The sequence below is a fragment of the Sinocyclocheilus rhinocerous genome, unplaced genomic scaffold (genome assembly GCF_001515625.1).
Source record: "Sinocyclocheilus rhinocerous isolate Xijiao unplaced genomic scaffold, SAMN03320098_v1.1 scaffold1152, whole genome shotgun sequence".
NCBI lineage: Eukaryota > Metazoa > Chordata > Actinopteri > Cypriniformes > Cyprinidae > Sinocyclocheilus > Sinocyclocheilus rhinocerous.
This window is the reverse complement of record NW_015625590.1, coordinates 1,615,822-1,634,027: the sequence shown is the minus strand read 5'-3', so window position 1 is coordinate 1,634,027 and position 18,206 is coordinate 1,615,822. Positions and strand designations below refer to the sequence as shown.

The following is an 18,206-nucleotide window of genomic DNA, read 5'->3' as shown; positions in this document are numbered from 1 at the left end:
GGTCCAATGGGGTGGGTGGCTGTCCCGGTCTCTTTCTGAGGGGCCTATAAAACTAGAAATTAAATTTAAATGCATATTCAGCAGTAAAATATATAATATTATCAACACCAACATCTATAAAAGGTTAACATTAGTGCAGTCTGTGAATCGATTTAAATAAAAAAAACGAATTATTCACACATTTTTCTGTAATTAATTGTGATTAACTGCATATTAATATATTTATATTGTCATAATTTCACATTGAACCTCCAAATTAATGTAGAAACAATATAAAGATGGTATATTTTAAATATGTGTTTAATGGCATCTTTTTACTGAGTAGCCTATTATTAACAATGGCCAGTATTTTTGATAACAATGCAATACTGCTACTGATGTCTCTATTAAATGCATTTTGCCCTTAATTTTAGCCATTGATTATAGCAATTCAACGTTACAGTATAATTGAAAGCCATTATTTTTAACATTTAGTAGGTTCTGAAAAATATAATTTTTAACTTTTAATTTAAGTGAACTTAAAACAATATTCACATAAACTATAAATTGTATATGCATAAACTATATAGATTAATCTTTATTCAAGCTACAAAACTTAATCAGCGATTAGAGCAGTCGAGTGATTTCTTTTTCTTTTGTTCTGTGATTTACATCAATGACAGACTTCATCAGATTTCACTTTAAAAGCAGCGCTGTCTCTTTAAAACCTGATACACATGACGCGTATCTGACACACATCAGATTTTCTCCCAACTCTTTACAGTCATTTAGGACTTTATAACTCATTTAAGACCGTGTTTACAAGGTCACTTGCCAAAACCCAGCATTTTGACAATTGTTTGTGCTTTTGTCCGTTGAAGCGTTACTGGCGCGCTGTCTGAAGCGGATCAGAATACAGCCGAACGCGCTAGTCTTTCAGACTATACTCCATTTGATAATTATCTTCGTCCAGTGTCTGCGCTATTTCTTGACAGAAGTTATAACTGACAACACTGCCTTTATACTCCGTTAAACTAAAGTTGTGGATATGTCATAACCCCCTCACACAAGCGCTTGTCAGCGCTGCCATTTATTGATGTTGTGGTCTCCGGTTACTGTTGTTGCGTCTCTCATCCCTTTCTTTTGCGGCTGTGAAACAACGGCCCGGGCCAGTGTTGCCACCTTGTGGACAAACTAATTAGTGCAAAATAATGTGCGACCTGCGCGTACTCTTCCCTCGGGCCGGATGAAGATGAATGGCGGGCCGGATTTGACCCGCGGGCCGCCAATTGAATAGCCCTGCTTTATGATGTGTGTAGACTTAAATGTGATAAATTCTTCGCCTGCCATGCGGATACGTCCTTGCTACCTTACTGTTGATAGCCAGGTGACATAATGTCTGTTTTTCCCCTCAACATCTCTTTGCTGTTCCTGGAGCAACAAATTCTAAGCTCTTATAGAAGTAAATATTTCTCTGTACAGGTAATCACCTTATTACCTTATTAATAGAAATTAGCATCTCCTTAAATTTGAGCAAAATATTTCAAGAAACCAGAATATTTGCTTACTCTGGTTTTGGTAATCAGGTTCATTATTTTACATGACACTCTGACTAACACTGAAACTCTGAGTCAGTAATTAATGAATAGGAATGTTGTTGCAGGTCCAACAAAGGATGTTGATCCAGGAAAATGTTTTAATTGGTCAGATAACTTTACGCACCTTAGAGGATATAATCAGTGCAATCATAACCTACATCACTGAATCTCACTGGTTGTTGTGCCAGATGTTCTTGCTTTGTTTAATCTTGTAATCTACTGCAGTGTTTCCCAACCGGGGTGCCGTCTGTCGAGAGCAGGGGTGCCGTGTAAAAAAATCATTTCTTAATATTTTTAAATTGCTAAAATTTGATTTTACAGCTGGGTAATTTTGTTGCAGTAGCACGAGATAGCTTGATTTAAAACTTTGAATTGAATAAAAAATGACAAGGAGGCTAAGCAGTTAATAATAAAATAAGAACAAATAAAGAAATTACTAATGATAGCACAAATAAAAAAAAATCACGATAGGCCTACAAATGAAATAAATAGCTTTTTAGTTTTTCAGGTAGGTCTATTAAGAGATTTTTTATTTTTTACCAATTATCCAAATAATGTTTAATCCTAGAAAGCTATTATTATCAGAGGACACATGAGCATAACGGTTAGCAGATCAATGAATGAGAGGGCAGCGTTGCCAGAGTTGCCCATTTGCCCCCCCTTGTTACAACACAGTAGGGCTATTGCTGACAGGAAACATCGATGTAGTACTGTATTGTTACTCTGGTAACGCTGCCCTCTCATTCATTGATCTGCTAACCGTTATGCTCATGTGTCCTCTGATGATAATAGCTTTCTAGGATTAAACATTATTTTGATAATTGGTAAAAACATTTTTTTTTTAAATCTCTTAATAGCCCTACTGTGTGTTTGACCTACCTGAAAACTAAAAAGCTATTTATTTCATTTGTAGGCCTATCGTGATTTTTTTTTATTTGTGCTATCATTAGTAATTTCTTTATTTGTTCTTATTTTATTATTAACTGCTTTGCCTCCTTGTCATTTTTTATTCAATTCAAAGTTTTAAATCAAGCTATCTCGTGCTACTGCAACAAAATTACCCAGCTGTAAAATCAAAACTTTGTTTAATTACCATTATAACTAGCTATCTCACAATGTTTACATATGAATAAAAGCCTACATTAAAATCTGTCATATAAATTGGTCTTTTCATTAGAAATTAGCCTACTGATTTGCCACCATTGATGGACAATTTTTTTTTTATAATATTAAAAATATCTGTATGACATTATATTCTGCAGTTCTTCCCTGTTGTACCGAATATATATACTTTTCAAAGTATCATATCGAAGTTAGAAATTCAAATATTGTGACAAAATTAATTTTGTAGGGTGCCACAAATTTGTTAAAATTTCCAAAGGGTGCCGCGACTAAAAAAAGGTTGGGAAACACTGATCTACTGTACCACTTAACTGTTGTCCTTTGACTTGTTCAATATCAATGCTGCTTTACCACTTAAAGGGATAGTTCACCCAGAAATGATAATTCTGTCATCATTTACTCACGCTAAAGTTGTTCCAAACCTGTATGAGTTTCTTCTGTTGAACACAAAAGAAGATATTTTGAAGAATAGCCACTGACTGCCATAGTATGGAAAAAATACTATGTAAGTCAATGGCTACCGTCAACTGTTTGGTTACCAACATTCTTCAAAATATATTCTTTTGTGTTCAACAGAAGCAAGAATTTTCTTTCTTTCTTTTTTAATGGTGAATTTAACCATTTAATTCTAATTGAGTCACAATTTTCTTTTAGGACATTTTCTTTTTTCTGAAAGGACATTATTTTGGAATACTAAAAGCATGACAAATTTCCCCATTTGTTTGACTGACATGTCTAAAATGCCATTAGAAACAAAACCTGACCAAAAGTTAAAAATGACCCCATTGCTGTTGCATGTTGCAAAATACACTCATACTGGCTTTTATATAAGCTTTCGTCTGCACTGAAGAATAAAGATCTGTTAGCTGAGTAAAAAGAATCACTGTTGCCCATCTCTAAGGAAACACTCTTCATTTATCTAGCATGGCGTGTGTAATGTTGAATTATCCCTCCTTATCGTAAGTGAGCCGGGTGATGCTGTGAGATGACCTATTATTATTGTCAGTCCTGTGGGAGCTGAGCCATGTGCTGTCTTTAATTAGTTCACACCCCACTCCCACATGTCAAGGAATAATGGACGAGACTTTGAGACTCAAAGCACAGCGTTGCATCATTAGTGGACCAAATGACGTCTACCCACTTAAGAAGACCGCATCTGATGAGGTGCGCTTTAATACTTGGGATTTTTAATCTTCATTGTGTTTGACGTTGGGTGATTTTTAACTTAGTACTTACAGCAAAAATCGGTGGTTATTTGATCAGTAAGGATATCTTTACGAAATAGATAAAAAATGTAAATTAATTGTGAGGCCTTACTGGCTATGACATGTTTTACTGTACGTTTTGTCTTCGGTGCAAATGTTGTATCAGGATCACATGGAGTAATTTTTTTATTTTTATTTTAGTGATGATGCATCATATCATCAGTCAGTAAACAAATTGAGGCTTACTGCTGCACATCTATTCATAGTTTTCACGTGATGTTAAACTTTTAGAAACGCTCACCTGGAGGGCAAAACAAGGCTTTCCTCAGCTGCCTGCCAGTTATTTTTACCAGGTTTGTACTACTGTACTAAGACTGTGATATTAAAAAGGCCAATTTCAGCATGCACCTTATTAATGATGCATAAGCAGATGCAAAATATGATCACAACACATTAAATTGAATGTTAAACATTTTCCCATAGTAAGCCATTATTAGGGGTGCTCTGATCAGGATTTTTGAGGCCGATCACTGATCGCTGATCACAGAAAGCATGCAGTATCTGTCGATTCGATCACCAATACCGATCTTTTTAAAGCCTTCTTTTTATCATGTAGAATTATTTATAATGATGATCCAATCAAAATTTGTAGACATTTATTCAGGGCCTGAATTTCATTTTTGAAAATAAATTCCCCTCTTAGGTGACTCTTGTGAGAGGGGATTTTTTTATTTGAGGGGTGGAGGGGGGCATTTTTTAGACATTTTTCAAATATTTATATTTATTTCACCTAAATGTTTGACCATGCACTGCATTTTTGTTTTGACAATCGTGCAATTGTTGCACAATAGCTTACACACAGCACAAGCCTGATTTCGTGAGCTGTATGTGAGGCGGCCTTTTACATTAGGTTCACACATACTCCGTTTGCAGTGCGTATGCAGTGCATGTGCAGTACGTAAGCGGTGCAGAAGCACCCAATCCAAATCCAAACATTGTTACTTAAAATGCTTTTTTTCAGCATTGTGATTCTTTTTTTTACACAGTACAGTAATACAATCTTTTAATAGACGTGTTTAAACACAATACATATAAGAAAAACATTATTCAATGCTTTTTACTTTTGCATTTACTTCTAGATTTATAAATTAAGTTGCTCAAGCAAGTGGCAAAACATTTAAACGAGTGCCATCTATTATTGCCTTGTTTATCTAAAAGTGCTCCTTTCCTTTAAACCTAGCCAAAAAGCCATAGCCTATGTGTTGACTGTGAAACACAGTAGACTTTAATTATATGCATTTATGGTGTAATTACTAAATTTTCGTGTCAATCCATGTTCATATTTACTGCAAACAATGCGCTGTTACTTCAATTCAGCGCTTGCAGCGCAGCAAAAACAGACTCGGTGCGAAACGATCTCTGCACTGCTGCAGATGCACCGCTCCTGGAACGCACTGCCGGACCGCAACCGTGTGCAGTGGGAATGCTTTAATCCGTTAACATGAGCGCGGAAAAAATACACACCGCATACGCACTGCAAACGGAGTGTGTGTGAACCTGGCGTTATGTGTGTGCGCTTTGAGTGAGGAGAGCGCTGCATGTCGTGCCAAACCTCGCACAGCAGGCGCGTCATCAGCTTGAGATCGGTTTTTTGAGATCGGCCTTTATAGAGACCGCCGATCAATAACCCAAAGCGATTATCGTTCGATAGTGATTGGTAGCCGATCAATCGGAGCACCCCTAGCCATTATATTAAAAAAATGCTTATCGTGCAATGTAGCATGTTGCGTTCATACAGTTTAGAGTGCAACAGTTCTGAAAGTAAAAAATAAAAATTCATTTTCTCAATAGGAAATTAATTTTTAATGTTAATTTGTAAACCTTTAGAGACTTAGTTACTCATTTTGAAAAACTACATTATCCATGATGCTATGAAGAAAATTCCACCAATCAGAGAGCTCGGCAGGGAACACATGCACTCATGAAGCACTTTTGCTTAAAATACTATTTTGTAATGTTGCGATTCAGCTCGTAGCTGGTTGGTTTGGTTCTTGGCTTATAATGCTTTAGCGAAGACTTTTAAAAAATTTCTGTGGGGAACTTAATGGAAAAAATACTTCTGGGACTAGCGCCACAGAGAAAGAGTTGACATGCACTGTTGCATGTTTTGGGTGCATCTGCTTGATTGCACATAGTATATAGTGCGTCAGCAATCAGGTGTATACTGAATTTGTTTTTTAAATATCACTGTCTTAGTACAATAAGGAATGTTAAAGTCAGCAATGATTTAAATATTAACGCTATCTATTTTCTAAATGCAGATCTTATTGTGAACATTTCATCTGTGCATATGATCAATTTTTTACAGAAGTTTAATCAAAATGTCATAACTAGACTTTACTTTTGGTAAAAAATGACAGACTTCGCTCTTCTGATGTATGCAGGACTCTTCCAAACATTTAGTCCACTTAAACTTAAACTCCGCCCCTTCAAGCTCACATCTGAGCCTCCACTTTTGTGTGAAGTCCACATCTCAAAATCCAATCAACAACTGATGCATAGAACCATATCTGTTATACTCTGATGTACATCACAGTGTAAAAAAAAAGAACTGTCGCTACTTCCGTTTCATTCAAACGTTTTTCACGGTAAGCTGTATATAAATCACAAGTGACCACAAGTTTGCAGTTTGTTCACACATCTTTGTTTTTTTTTTTTCTTTTAAGGGGTGATTGAAATATTTGTGGCTTGAAAGGTGGAAAATTGACAGGAATGTGCTGCAGTTCTATGGATGTTTTGTCGCCAAGGTCTCCGCATAAGTCACTTGATTTGAAAACAATTAATTGGCCACGTATTGCACACGTTGCTCATTCGAACAGTTGGCACCTGTGCGTACTGCCTCTCAGATTTCAGGTGGGAAAGGAAGGGTTAAGGCCTTCGTTTCGGCCAGAACAATGTTCCCTCTGTGTCTGCATGCCTCGAATGTCTTTGTCAGGTGCTGGTTTTCCAGGGAAATGTTTCAGCACCTAGTATATGATTAAAGCCTGATCCAGAATTACTTTCTTCTCACCAGTCCACTGGACTTAATCAGCAGGGGTTGTTGCAAACTACTCCATTTGGCCATTCTTGTGCTTTCGGCATTAACATTCAGGAGAGCAGCGGGTTCAGCTGGATAGAGAACGTGCCAAGCTCAGCATCTCTCTGTTTGGAGTGAGTGAAGCCATCTGAGCACAGTATGTTTATCCTGGTTTGTTGTTCGTTTTGCTATGTCCCTCGTGCGTAGGAGGTGTTGAGTCACTTTGTCTCACTCTTTTAAGATTTTTTTTTTTTTGGAAAATATTTTTATGGCAAAGCCTGTGTTTTTTATACAAGGTTGTCTACTGATATTGAATTTGATTAGGATTTAATTTGCATTTAGTATTGCTTTAGAAATAAAACAATACATATCCTGAAATATCCTGTTTGAATTCCATGTTTTGATATTCTGCACTAAGGCTTTGTTCATATTCCACATAATTTTGATTGTATTATAAACCTAATAAGTGAAATTCATTCTGACCGTATTGAAACCCATTTTCAAATATCTGATTTTTGGATTGGATTGATTTTTGGATGGACTGTTTTGGCCAGTATGCCAAAAAACATGCCAGATTTTTGCTGCCTGTCTGAAAAAAAGCATTAAAAGGCTCTCAAAACACAACCGGAAAAGCTTGGCATAGGAGTAAATTCTAACCAAAGATGGCCAATAGAAGGCAGTCAATTAGATGGCTAAGGAGGAATGATTACTTAAAGAACACCACTGAGCGGTGTTATGTCTTTAGCTCCATTACTCTCCTGAATAAATGATGGGGCATTAAATTAACCACATTTGATCTTTCAATAATGGCGCTGTTCCACATTAACACAATGATGTGTGCGATGGGGTTGGGTGCCCTGTCATCTTTGATCTTTCTGCTCTTAATTTAAACTATATTGTCTCTGATGTGCATGGATAAGCTTGTAAAAAAAGATGCCAGAGAGAGAGAGATTATTTTGTTTAAACATAACTGTTGTATGCATTCTAAATTAAACCTCTATATATTTAATTCAGTACTGAAAAAATTATAAAAAAAAATGGTTCTTTGTAATTTTTACACTACTGTTTAAAAGTTTGAGGTCAGTAAGATTTTCTTAATGTTTTTGAAAGAAGTGTCTATTGTTTACCAAGACTGCATTAATTTGCTGAAAAATACACTAAAAACCGTAATATTATGAAATATTATTACTATTTAAAATACCTGTTTTATATTTGTATTATTTTAAAGTGCAGTTTATTTGTATTATTTTAAAAGCAGAATTTTCAGCAGCCATTACTCAGTCTTCTGTGTCACATGATCCTTCAGAAATCAATCTAATATGCTAATTTGGTGCTCAAGAAACATTTCTTATTACTAACGATGTTGAAAACAATATGCTACTAGTACTATTTTTGTCGAAACTGTGACATTTATTTTCATGATTCTTTGGTGACTAGAAAATTCAAAAGATCAGCATTTATTTGAAATGGAAATCTTAAGGAAACATTATAAATGTCGTTACTGTCACTTTTTATCAATTTATTGCACCCTCCCTGAATAAAAGTATTAATTAAAAAATCTTACTAACCCTAAACTTTTAAACAGTGGTGTACATTTTTTATTTGACCTATTATTTGTACATTTTATGCTTATTCGAGTATCACTCCATTAGCTTAGCAAAATGGTAACATAAATGTTAAAATCAAATGCTTATTGAGTAATGCACTGTTTGTGTGGCACATGTTGAGGTTGCTGATGAGGTCACATGATTAGGATGGCATCAGCTGTCTATGTAGGCAGTATGCATCTAGGCAGCTCACTAGGTTTTATAACAGAGCTAATCTGGATCATAATTAACTTGTAAATAGACCATAATATGCCAAAATGGGAGAAGAACTTCTCATATGTTAAAATGAATTTGGTATGGTGATAGTAAACTGTAATATTGTCATTTTAAAAATCCTTTAGCAAATTTCTTGTTGGTTATTGTTGCTTAGACTTATGTTGTGAAAAATATGTAGTGTGTTGCAGGTCAGTCATGATTTTGGCTTTTGTTCCTCTACTGTCTCACTTTTTTTCTCCAAATGGCACCACCTGCTGCTTTTAATTAGTGCCAGAGAGTAACTAAAATATCCTGAGTCCACAGACTCAGCCCAGCTCTCTTCTTTGGCATTTTAAATCATAGACTATCTCCAGTCAGGGAGGAAGGAGGCATCTGTAACACTATATTGCTAGCCTTATAATTACTCTGATGGGCATTTAGCACTGTAAAACGTAGGTAGTTGGTCTGTGAGAAGTGCTTTGTGTCACTTGTCACAACTGCTAAGTAATGCCCACTTTTAATTGGTTCCAGTTTACGGTGCTGAATTTTGCTTTCTGAGACTAGCTGTCAGATAAATTAGTCTTGTTCACAATTATCTAGTAATTGCCTGTTCATTTTTTATTATGCCATTTTAATTAGTTCCAGTGTATCATTTTCTCTGTTTTTTAAAAAGAAAGTCATATTGTCCTGACAGTGAGTGTGTTTTCTAAAAAGACATCAAGTGGAAAAATGACTGCATCTAATGGCTGTGTACAAGGTAGCTTGTACAATAGAGGAAAGGAGCTATATTTAACTCAAGTCTATTACAGTGTCTTCGATCAGTCGGAACAAGGTCTTCCTTTAGATGCTCGTGGCTCAGCGTTCTGGTGACTGGGTTTTTTTTTGTCCGTTGAAGATCCTCTCCTTGGCCCGTGGAAGCTTGTTTGCTTGATCTCTCCACCCAAGAGGACAGAGCCCTCAGTGAGTGAGAAATGAAAAAGGAAACTCATCGGACATTTGACCCAGTTCATACGCTTGCTCACCGATCATGAGCAGTTTATCATGATTATGATAGCTGTCATGGTATATGGCAGTCTATTAGTCATTTAGTAGTAGGAAATGAAGGACTTGCTTATTTGTTTTTGATTGCCATGTGTCCCTAAACCAGCCTTTTAATTAATTTACATGACAGAGTCTGATTAAAAAACACACCAAATTTAATTACCCTTTTTTCCACTTTTAAAATCAATTCCCGTTTAAGTTCTTATATAAGAAACAAGTGGGAATGGCGTGTAATGAATGAAGTATGGTCAGATAGTCATCACAAAATAAACCCTGCCAGGGTGATCAGGAAATCATTTATTATTGATCTTATTTGTACTTCATTACAACAATCCACCAGCTTAGCTACTAAAAAAAAAAAAAGACTAGAAATTGCAGAGTGATATGTGAATGTAACATTGGTATGGTGTCAACGGAGAGCAGTGAAATTTAAAGTTTAACAGTAATTATAAAAACTATTTGATGCTCTGTGCCATGTTTTTGGAATAACCTATTCCAAAGAGCTGTGAAATAAATCTAATTTACAGTTTATTTTTGCAAAAATCCCATTATTGTGAAAAGCCGATCAATAAATAAATTTTTACTTGCACTAACATTTTGCATAATAAATTAACATGTGAGCAATAAAGCATTTGATTTGGAATTTTGTAGTTTGATTCATACCTCTATTTAACGGTCCTTACAAATGATGTTGGACCTGGCCATATAACATTATGACTTACGGTAAGAGAGGTCCATTGTTTTTTGACAGTATGAAGAATTGTAGCCTCTCCAGTTTGATTGTGGTTACATTTTTGCTCTGTGCCAGTGTAGACTACAATCCCCATGCGTTCTCTTCAGGCTCATTTCATATCTGATGTGAGGTAATGACTTAAAAAATGACTTGGTCGTTTATGTGTCATTTGTGTCACTTATTGGCCCAGAGCTTCACAAGCAACATATTTTGCTGTCACATAAACATTTTCCATTGCAATGTTTGTGTCATGAGCTGCCTTAAAAAGGTTAGAAAACACTGCATAAATGCACAGTCATAATGTTGCTAACTTGCTATGTCTGCATTTTGGACTCCTCTGAAATAACAGATTTCCACATCAGCATTTTGTCATTCTCATTAGCATTCTGAGCAGGCTGTGGTCTGTCGGCACATCTTTTTTCATGCTAGCATCCTTGGCTGAAATAGATCAATGTCTGAAATCAATCAAACATAGAGCTTTTGTCAGTGTTCTGTCACCAACAATAAGCCTAATTGGACTTGATCCGTTTTTTCCATAAATAGTGTCCAAGCATTTTAAAAAAAGCTCTTGTGGTCAGTGTACATAACTTTGTCAGATCTACCGGTAGGTAGTTACTTCTCAGTGTTTTTTACCGATTAACCAATACATATTTTTAATGTCTGATGCTGATACCAACATATAAAAAGTAGGGTAATAATGGAAAATGTGCTGATGAAAAGATCAGTATATCCTGGTCAATATATCAGTCTTTCGCTAGTTGTAATGTACTTTTGCCCCACGTTGGGCGGCAGATAAGCTGGTTGTTGAATGGCTTTGTGGTTTAAAACGGTTTAACTGGTTACACAGGTTAAATGTCCTGCATATGTCCTTGATTTTCCTCTCTCTTTTTTCCTGAAGTTGCAAAATTCTTGGTCTTAGTATGCATTTAAATTCTGGATCAATTCCAAGTGCTTCCAGGAAGTTTTATTAAATAATCATTTAGAAGTACGGCTGTTAAAAAACTTGAAGTAGAATAAAACCTTTTGATAGGCAGAAGAAGCGTGCGTTGCACAACCACAAAAAATTGTCATTGTACAGAAAGAGCTAATGCTTCATTTTCAGTTTGCTTAATAGGCAAATAGTTTCTCCAACAATATTCCAAGAAACAACCTCGACCACCCCAAATATTATTTCACCACCAGCCGCAGCAGCTCTGCTGGTCTTCCACCACTCAGACTCTGTCTGTGTTTATTTAGGTGTGCTGTGGAGGAGGTCAAGTCCGAACTGTTTGTGGTCTTTGTAAATTCCAGCCTGAAGTGTTTTAAAAAGTGTCTGTGAGCGTCTAATATGTGAGGTCACATTCACTCCCTCGTTGTAAGGGAGTATTTCAACTCAGCCCTTGTGCAAAGTATTTGGCAGTTTTGAGCAAACAGGTGGTCACTAGAATATCTTTTAGTATTGAGAGAGTGAGTAGGGGTGCCGCTGACACAGCATTGGAAAGCTTCCATTTAGGAGGGAGTCAGACATAAACAACCTGCTAATATGAGTCAGGTCATGGCAGGGCCTGTATCATCTTTATCATCTCCAACCCCTCTATTTAGTACATTGTCCATGGTGCATCGTCTAGTCACTTACTTGCTATGGTTTAGTATTAAAATAACAATGTGTTTTAGACTGTTTAGATACATTATTTGGACTAGTTAAATGCCAGGTTGGCTGTAAAATTGTTTTTGTTATTGTCTTCTTGCTGAATCCTCATGCTAACCAATATTATTTTCTCATAATTAACAGTACAAATGGTGTTGTGCATATTATACAAAATATTTCATGGATATTATATGAAATATTCTTTAAGGAGCAATTTGTTCCAGTTCCGATGGATGGAATAACAGATGCTTAAAGGGAATATTTTACCTGATACAAGTGAAGAAAAGTTTAAGAAAGCAATTTGTCTCCTCCTGTGGAAAAATGCAACACCTTTGTCCTGTAAATCGATCAGCTTTGACATCTTACCCCTGAATAAAAACAAAATGTCCGCAACCTTTCCCTAAGGCAAAGAGGCAATTTTTATCATTTTCTGCAATTGTCTCTTTACTTGTCAAGGACCGATGCCGGTCATTTGTAGCGCATCAGTTTGAAGAGTCCTTCATTGCCTGAGGTTACTTTGAATGTCTCACAGTGCAATGACATCTTAAATAACAACTCAGGGGCTTGTTTAGTTTGTCACCAGGCTGTAAACTGTCTAACTCCCTTGTCTTTTGCTCATTGTGACCATTAGTTTCACTTGAGTATGTAGTAGACATGTTTAAGATGCTAATAGTAGATTGACTCACAGAGGCCTTTTCTGCCGATAGGTGTGGTCAAATTTAGCATTGTTCAGTGAGTTTTGGCTGGCGAAATCCAGTCATTTTAAAAAGAATCCACCTAAATGGGAATTTCACATGAGGGCGAAGAATCCCAAGCAGATTTCGCAAAAGGTAAAAGTTGGACACACGGATTTGCCACACTGACCAACAAAAAGCTGCTTGGTTTGAAAGTGACTTCTATGTGAGGATCATGCATTACTACGCTATTGACAATACACAATGGACCTTTTTTTTGCCCACAAAATTTAGTCTAAAATTCACAAATGTGACCACACCTTAAGACTCTTGAAACGGTCAATGATACTGTTTTTCTTTGTTGCTGTAGGAGGTTTCTTTTAACTCAACCTTTCCCTTCTACTCTAATCTGAGATGCAAACTGCTGAACCGTTTCCGTTAATGAGGTTGTTTGTCACTGTTGCGGGGCAATAGGAAATGAAGTAGCAGAAAAAGAGAATATTGTTCCTAAACTCTCACCCATTTCAGAGCCCTAAAAATATGGTACAAGAGTCAACTAGATGTGAAACTCTTTCTATGTCTGAGAGTTTCACATCGATTGAGTCGACAGAAACTGTGTGACTTTGTGCCATATTTGAAGACATTTTCATTTTATATATGTGCTTTTATTTTCTGAGAATTCCGGTAGGGATCATAGGGTAAATTCTAAATCCATGCATAATTCTGCTGACTGTGTCTAAAATTTTTTCTTCCCAAATGCTTAGCCGTGTTTACCTTCTCCCTTTCAACTGATAATTTAAAGAACTGGTGACCCAGCAAAAAGTTGATATATTTAAGGAGACTGTAGAGTTTTGTATTGCAATGTGACTTCACCGTGGTCTTGTGTAATAGCATGTTTTCCTTTTCTGAGAGTTCTGTTGAGACAAGGAATAGCTGACGGCTGCATTTCATCACTAGTTCATAACAACAGTGACTTATCCTAATTATTTTAACCTCCTGTGTTCATTTATTGTGCCATTTAATGTTTGGATGATATTAATGAATGAATACATGATGATTTATTCTTATTTATATATATAAAAAATATCATTCAAGATATTCCTGGCATGCAAACATTAAAAATGTAAAAAGTTGGTGTAAGAAGTCTTTCAGCCATGTCTGGCATGACCAGATCAAATTAACCCTATAATTATCCCACCTGCTCTATAGATTACTGTTCCCCTTCTAGAACAGCCACACGCACAGCAGTAAATATGCTTAATTATTCAGCAGTTCTCCAAAATGGATTCTCTTCTCTTCATGGGAGTGCAAGAATAATTGCTTTCTTTGCAATTAACAAACACTGACAGCTAATTTACAGAAACACAAGCTGATTGAAGCTCATTTTGGTTATGTAAGAAGTCATGTACTTCATATAACACACCCTTGAAAGAGCGTGATTCAGTCTGGCTTGTAAAAGCTGAGCTTTTTAATACAGATTTTCATATTCAATTCCAAGGACATGTATTGCTTTTTCTAAAGCAGATTAGCTGATGGTAGTACAACATCACGGCCCCTAACCTTCACCCTTAACCCTTTGCAGGTTCATCACTGTTGAAATTAGGTGATGTGACCTCTGATGTTGCCTGTTATGTTCAGCTAATCAATAGAAGAGTCTCTGCTATTATTTTCCATAAGCCTTTAGGTTACTTTTGAAGTGGACATTCACATGAGACCTTGGTGATATAAACTAACTCTCATTGCTCTGTTGTGTCCTCTAAATGTCGGATACGCCTCCCACCAGTGCAGTGCCCATAAAAGACTGCTGTTGGTCTCTATTCTCTCCCTGATGTCCCTGATTACTGTTTGGGTGCACTCTGCAATGATTCATTTATCAGATAAGCAAAGGAGGTATTCAGAGATATGATGTGTCATGCTTATAAATACGGGAGCCCTCATGAGAGGCAGCCTGGAGATTAATTTGAATAATTTGCTTGTGGATTTTTTCAACCCGACTTGTTTTCATGAACTTTATTTCTGTCTAGATTAGCCTATGTCATATTTTTGCAACCCTAGCAAGTTTTCATTTAACTTTCCGAAAATATACATTACCACTCAAAAGATTGGGGTTGGTAGGATTTTTAAGTCTTGTGCTCACCAAGGCTGAATTTATTTGATTAAGAATACAGTGAAACCAGTAATTATGTGAAATATTTTTACACACTAACTGTTTTTTGTTTTTAGTTTCTATTTTGAAATGTAATTTATTCCTGTGATCCTTCTTTCTTTCTTACTTTCTTTCTTTCTTTCTTGAACAGTAGTATGAACATAATTTCTTAAACATAAAACTTTTTTAAAACAGATTTGTAGCAGAATTCCAACAATAGACAACACTGAAAGCACTTCTCTGTCAGCTTTTCCACAGTGTTTGGATTTGTGCAAATGTAAAGCTGTCTCATTAGATGACAGTGTTTTGGCTGATGCCAGGGCCGCCCTGTCTTCCCTGATAAGGGTCCCAGAGGCTTAGTCCCTCGCTCACAGAGACTGATAAGTAGGGGAAAATCTCTGAGCTGAGGCGGCAAGAATGTGAATTTATTCTCTTGGGCAATTCAGTGATGATTACTACAGACACTGTGCCGATCTGGTGACTGACACACGTGAACGCGAGGACGGTTGAGGGTCCACTACTGATACACTGGCAGTTTTCAGGTGTTGATGGGATCCACAGACAAAAAGTAGTGTCTTATGCTCACGCAGGCTGCATTTTTAAATAAAAAATGTAGTAAAAACTAATAATGTGAAATATTACAATTTAAAATAACTGTTTTCTATTTTAATGTATTTTAAAATGTAATTTATTCCTGTGATGGAAAAGCTTAATTTTCAGCAGCCATTACTCTAGTTTTCAGTATAACACAATCCTTCAGATATCATTCTAATATGTTGATTTGCTGCTCAAGAAACATTTATTATTATCAATGTTGAAAACAGTTATGCTGCTTACTTATGTGGAAACCATGATATGTTTTTTCATTATTCTTTGATGAATAGAAAGTTTAAACAGGGTTCCCATGGGTCCTTGAAATACTTGAAAGTTTGTGAATCTGAAAAAAAAATTTCAAGGCCCTGGAAAGTTTTTGAAAATAAACATACATAGATACAGGTCCTTGAAAGTGCTTGAATTTATTTTGTGCAAGAAGTTTTCTGGAAAAAAATCCATATTATTCCCTCTGGTCCGCTAATGTGTTATTTCGCCAACACTTCATGGCCTATGCATACTAGCTTGCTTGATTTACGTTAGTTACGCGCATTTTACGCGTTCCGTTAATTGTTTCCCGCGTGAGATACTTTGTGTTGTATATGGCAAGACAAAAGAGTCAGAATTAAATTTATGCCGTTAAATACTGCGTTTTTTTACCGTTTATGCACGGTTTTTATGGCGTCTGCTATCAGGACGACATATTTGACGGCGCTAATGCTGATTTAAACGCAGAAAAAAAACAGCGTTTTGTATGTAAATGCGATTTATCTATAGCGTAATTCTGACTCTTTTGGCTTGCCATAGTTGTACGTTGCCATGACGTTCACGTGCGCATGAAACTACTACAATGGTACCTTAACGTTTCATAGACACACCGTGAAATTAATGTTGATTTGCTTTGCTTGTTAAGATAATGTTAACCCATGAGGCAAGAAAAACTTATTCATATATCTTAAAACTTCTGGTTAAATTTGCCTAAGCTCTTTTCAATAAAATCCATGCAAAAGTTAATATCAGATCATTTTAGAATACAGTATAGGATGTACCGAATATTCTTCAGTTTTATGCAAAACAGAAATACGACAAATAGAATATCAGATCTCTGTCATATGGGCAAAAAAAAGCGCTTTTTTTTGCATAGTTGTTTGACACATGAAAACTGTAACAATGTATCTTACAATGTAACACCGTGTAACCTTGATCTCACTTGAAATGTGTCCCCACATTAAGTCCTTGAATTTGAGGGTATTGGAACTGGAAAATCCTTGAAAGGTCCTTGAATTTTAAGTTAACCAGGTGTGGGAACCCTGTTTAAAAGAACATCATCTATTTGGAATAGAAATCTTTTGTAACAGTATACATGTCTTTTGTTATTTTTGATCAATTTAATGCATTCTTGCTGAATAAAATTATTAATTTATTTAAATAAACAACTGTCATCTAATGAGACTGGCTCCAAACTTTTGAACAGTGGATTCAACATTGATAACCACAGTTTGAGCATAAATTGTGAAACTGAACGGTCAGTTTTAGGAATTATGGATCTACAATATTTAGAAGATCTGGAATGGCATTGAACAGTGACAATGTTGGACATAGGCTCATAGTTCTCCACTCCTCCCCTCATAAGATTTATGGATGTGTCAGCCATTTGAAGTGTCGCATAGTGCTAATGCTAATCTGCTATTGTTTTATGCAGTGCTCTGTGTGTGTCTTTCTACAGGGTTCTTGGCAGTCAATGGGATGATAGTGAAGCGGGTTGGAGTCTGGATTGAAGGAGCATGGTGAAGCACCAACCATTACAGGTCTATGAGAGACAGCTGTGTTTGTCATGTCTAACCGGGATCTACGGATGCCGCTGGAAACGCTACCAGCGGTCACATGATGACACCACCAAGGTGAGTTATCCCGTCGCCAAGCCATCTGGACTTTATTACAGCTCAAATCCCACAGCTAATATTTTAGATGTCACATTTTAGTTCATCACACATATGTTATTTGACCTGAGTGTTTATGTGAACAGTTTTGATGTGGTGAAGTGTTTCGACAGATTTTCATGAACATTATTTAAGGCAGGTTCACACTGCCCCCAAAAAACTGTAATGATTCAAACAAGCAAACGTTGACTTTTCTGATTCTTAGTCATTGCATAATGATCTTAGTTTTAGAAGACTGATTCAAACCCAATAAAGAGTCATTTTAACTGATTTGTTTAAAAGAACATAAGTGATTCTTTTGCTAATCAGACTATGCTGAACCACCTACGCAGTCCTTTAGAAAACGTTTAAGTAACAACCTATACATATGCAGATGGTTTTAAAAGTATAATACACTCTTAAAAATAAAGGTTCTTTATTGGCTTTGATGGTTCCATGAAGAACTTTTATAATGTTCTTCATGGTTCTTATGGTTCTTTATAATGGAAGGTTCTTCCAATTATTAAAATATTATTCACATTAAAGGGGTCCTATTATGCTCTTTTACAAAGTCTTGATTTTGTTTTGGGGGTGTACTAGAACATGCTCTCATGCTTGGTGGTTCGAAAAACGCATTATTTTTCACATAATTTACATTATTAAAATACCTTTCTCCCCAGGCTGGCACAAACG

General features: G+C 36.1%; 1 protein-coding gene across 3 annotated transcripts in view; it reads left to right on the top strand.

Annotated features, from left to right (window-relative positions):
- Positions 1 to 18,206, top strand: part of LOC107756554 (glycerophosphodiester phosphodiesterase domain-containing protein 5-like) — a 55,261-nt gene that overhangs the window by 2,371 nt on the left and 34,684 nt on the right. For all 3 annotated transcript variants that reach the window (XR_001641830.1, XM_016573729.1, XM_016573721.1), the window contains exon 2: positions 17,321 to 17,495. Coding sequence is in view for 2 of the 3 variants with exons in the window: in XM_016573729.1 (XP_016429215.1) it covers positions 17,379 to 17,495 (117 nt within the window). In the remaining variant the exon portion in view is untranslated. The remainder of the gene's footprint in view (positions 1 to 17,320; positions 17,496 to 18,206) is intronic.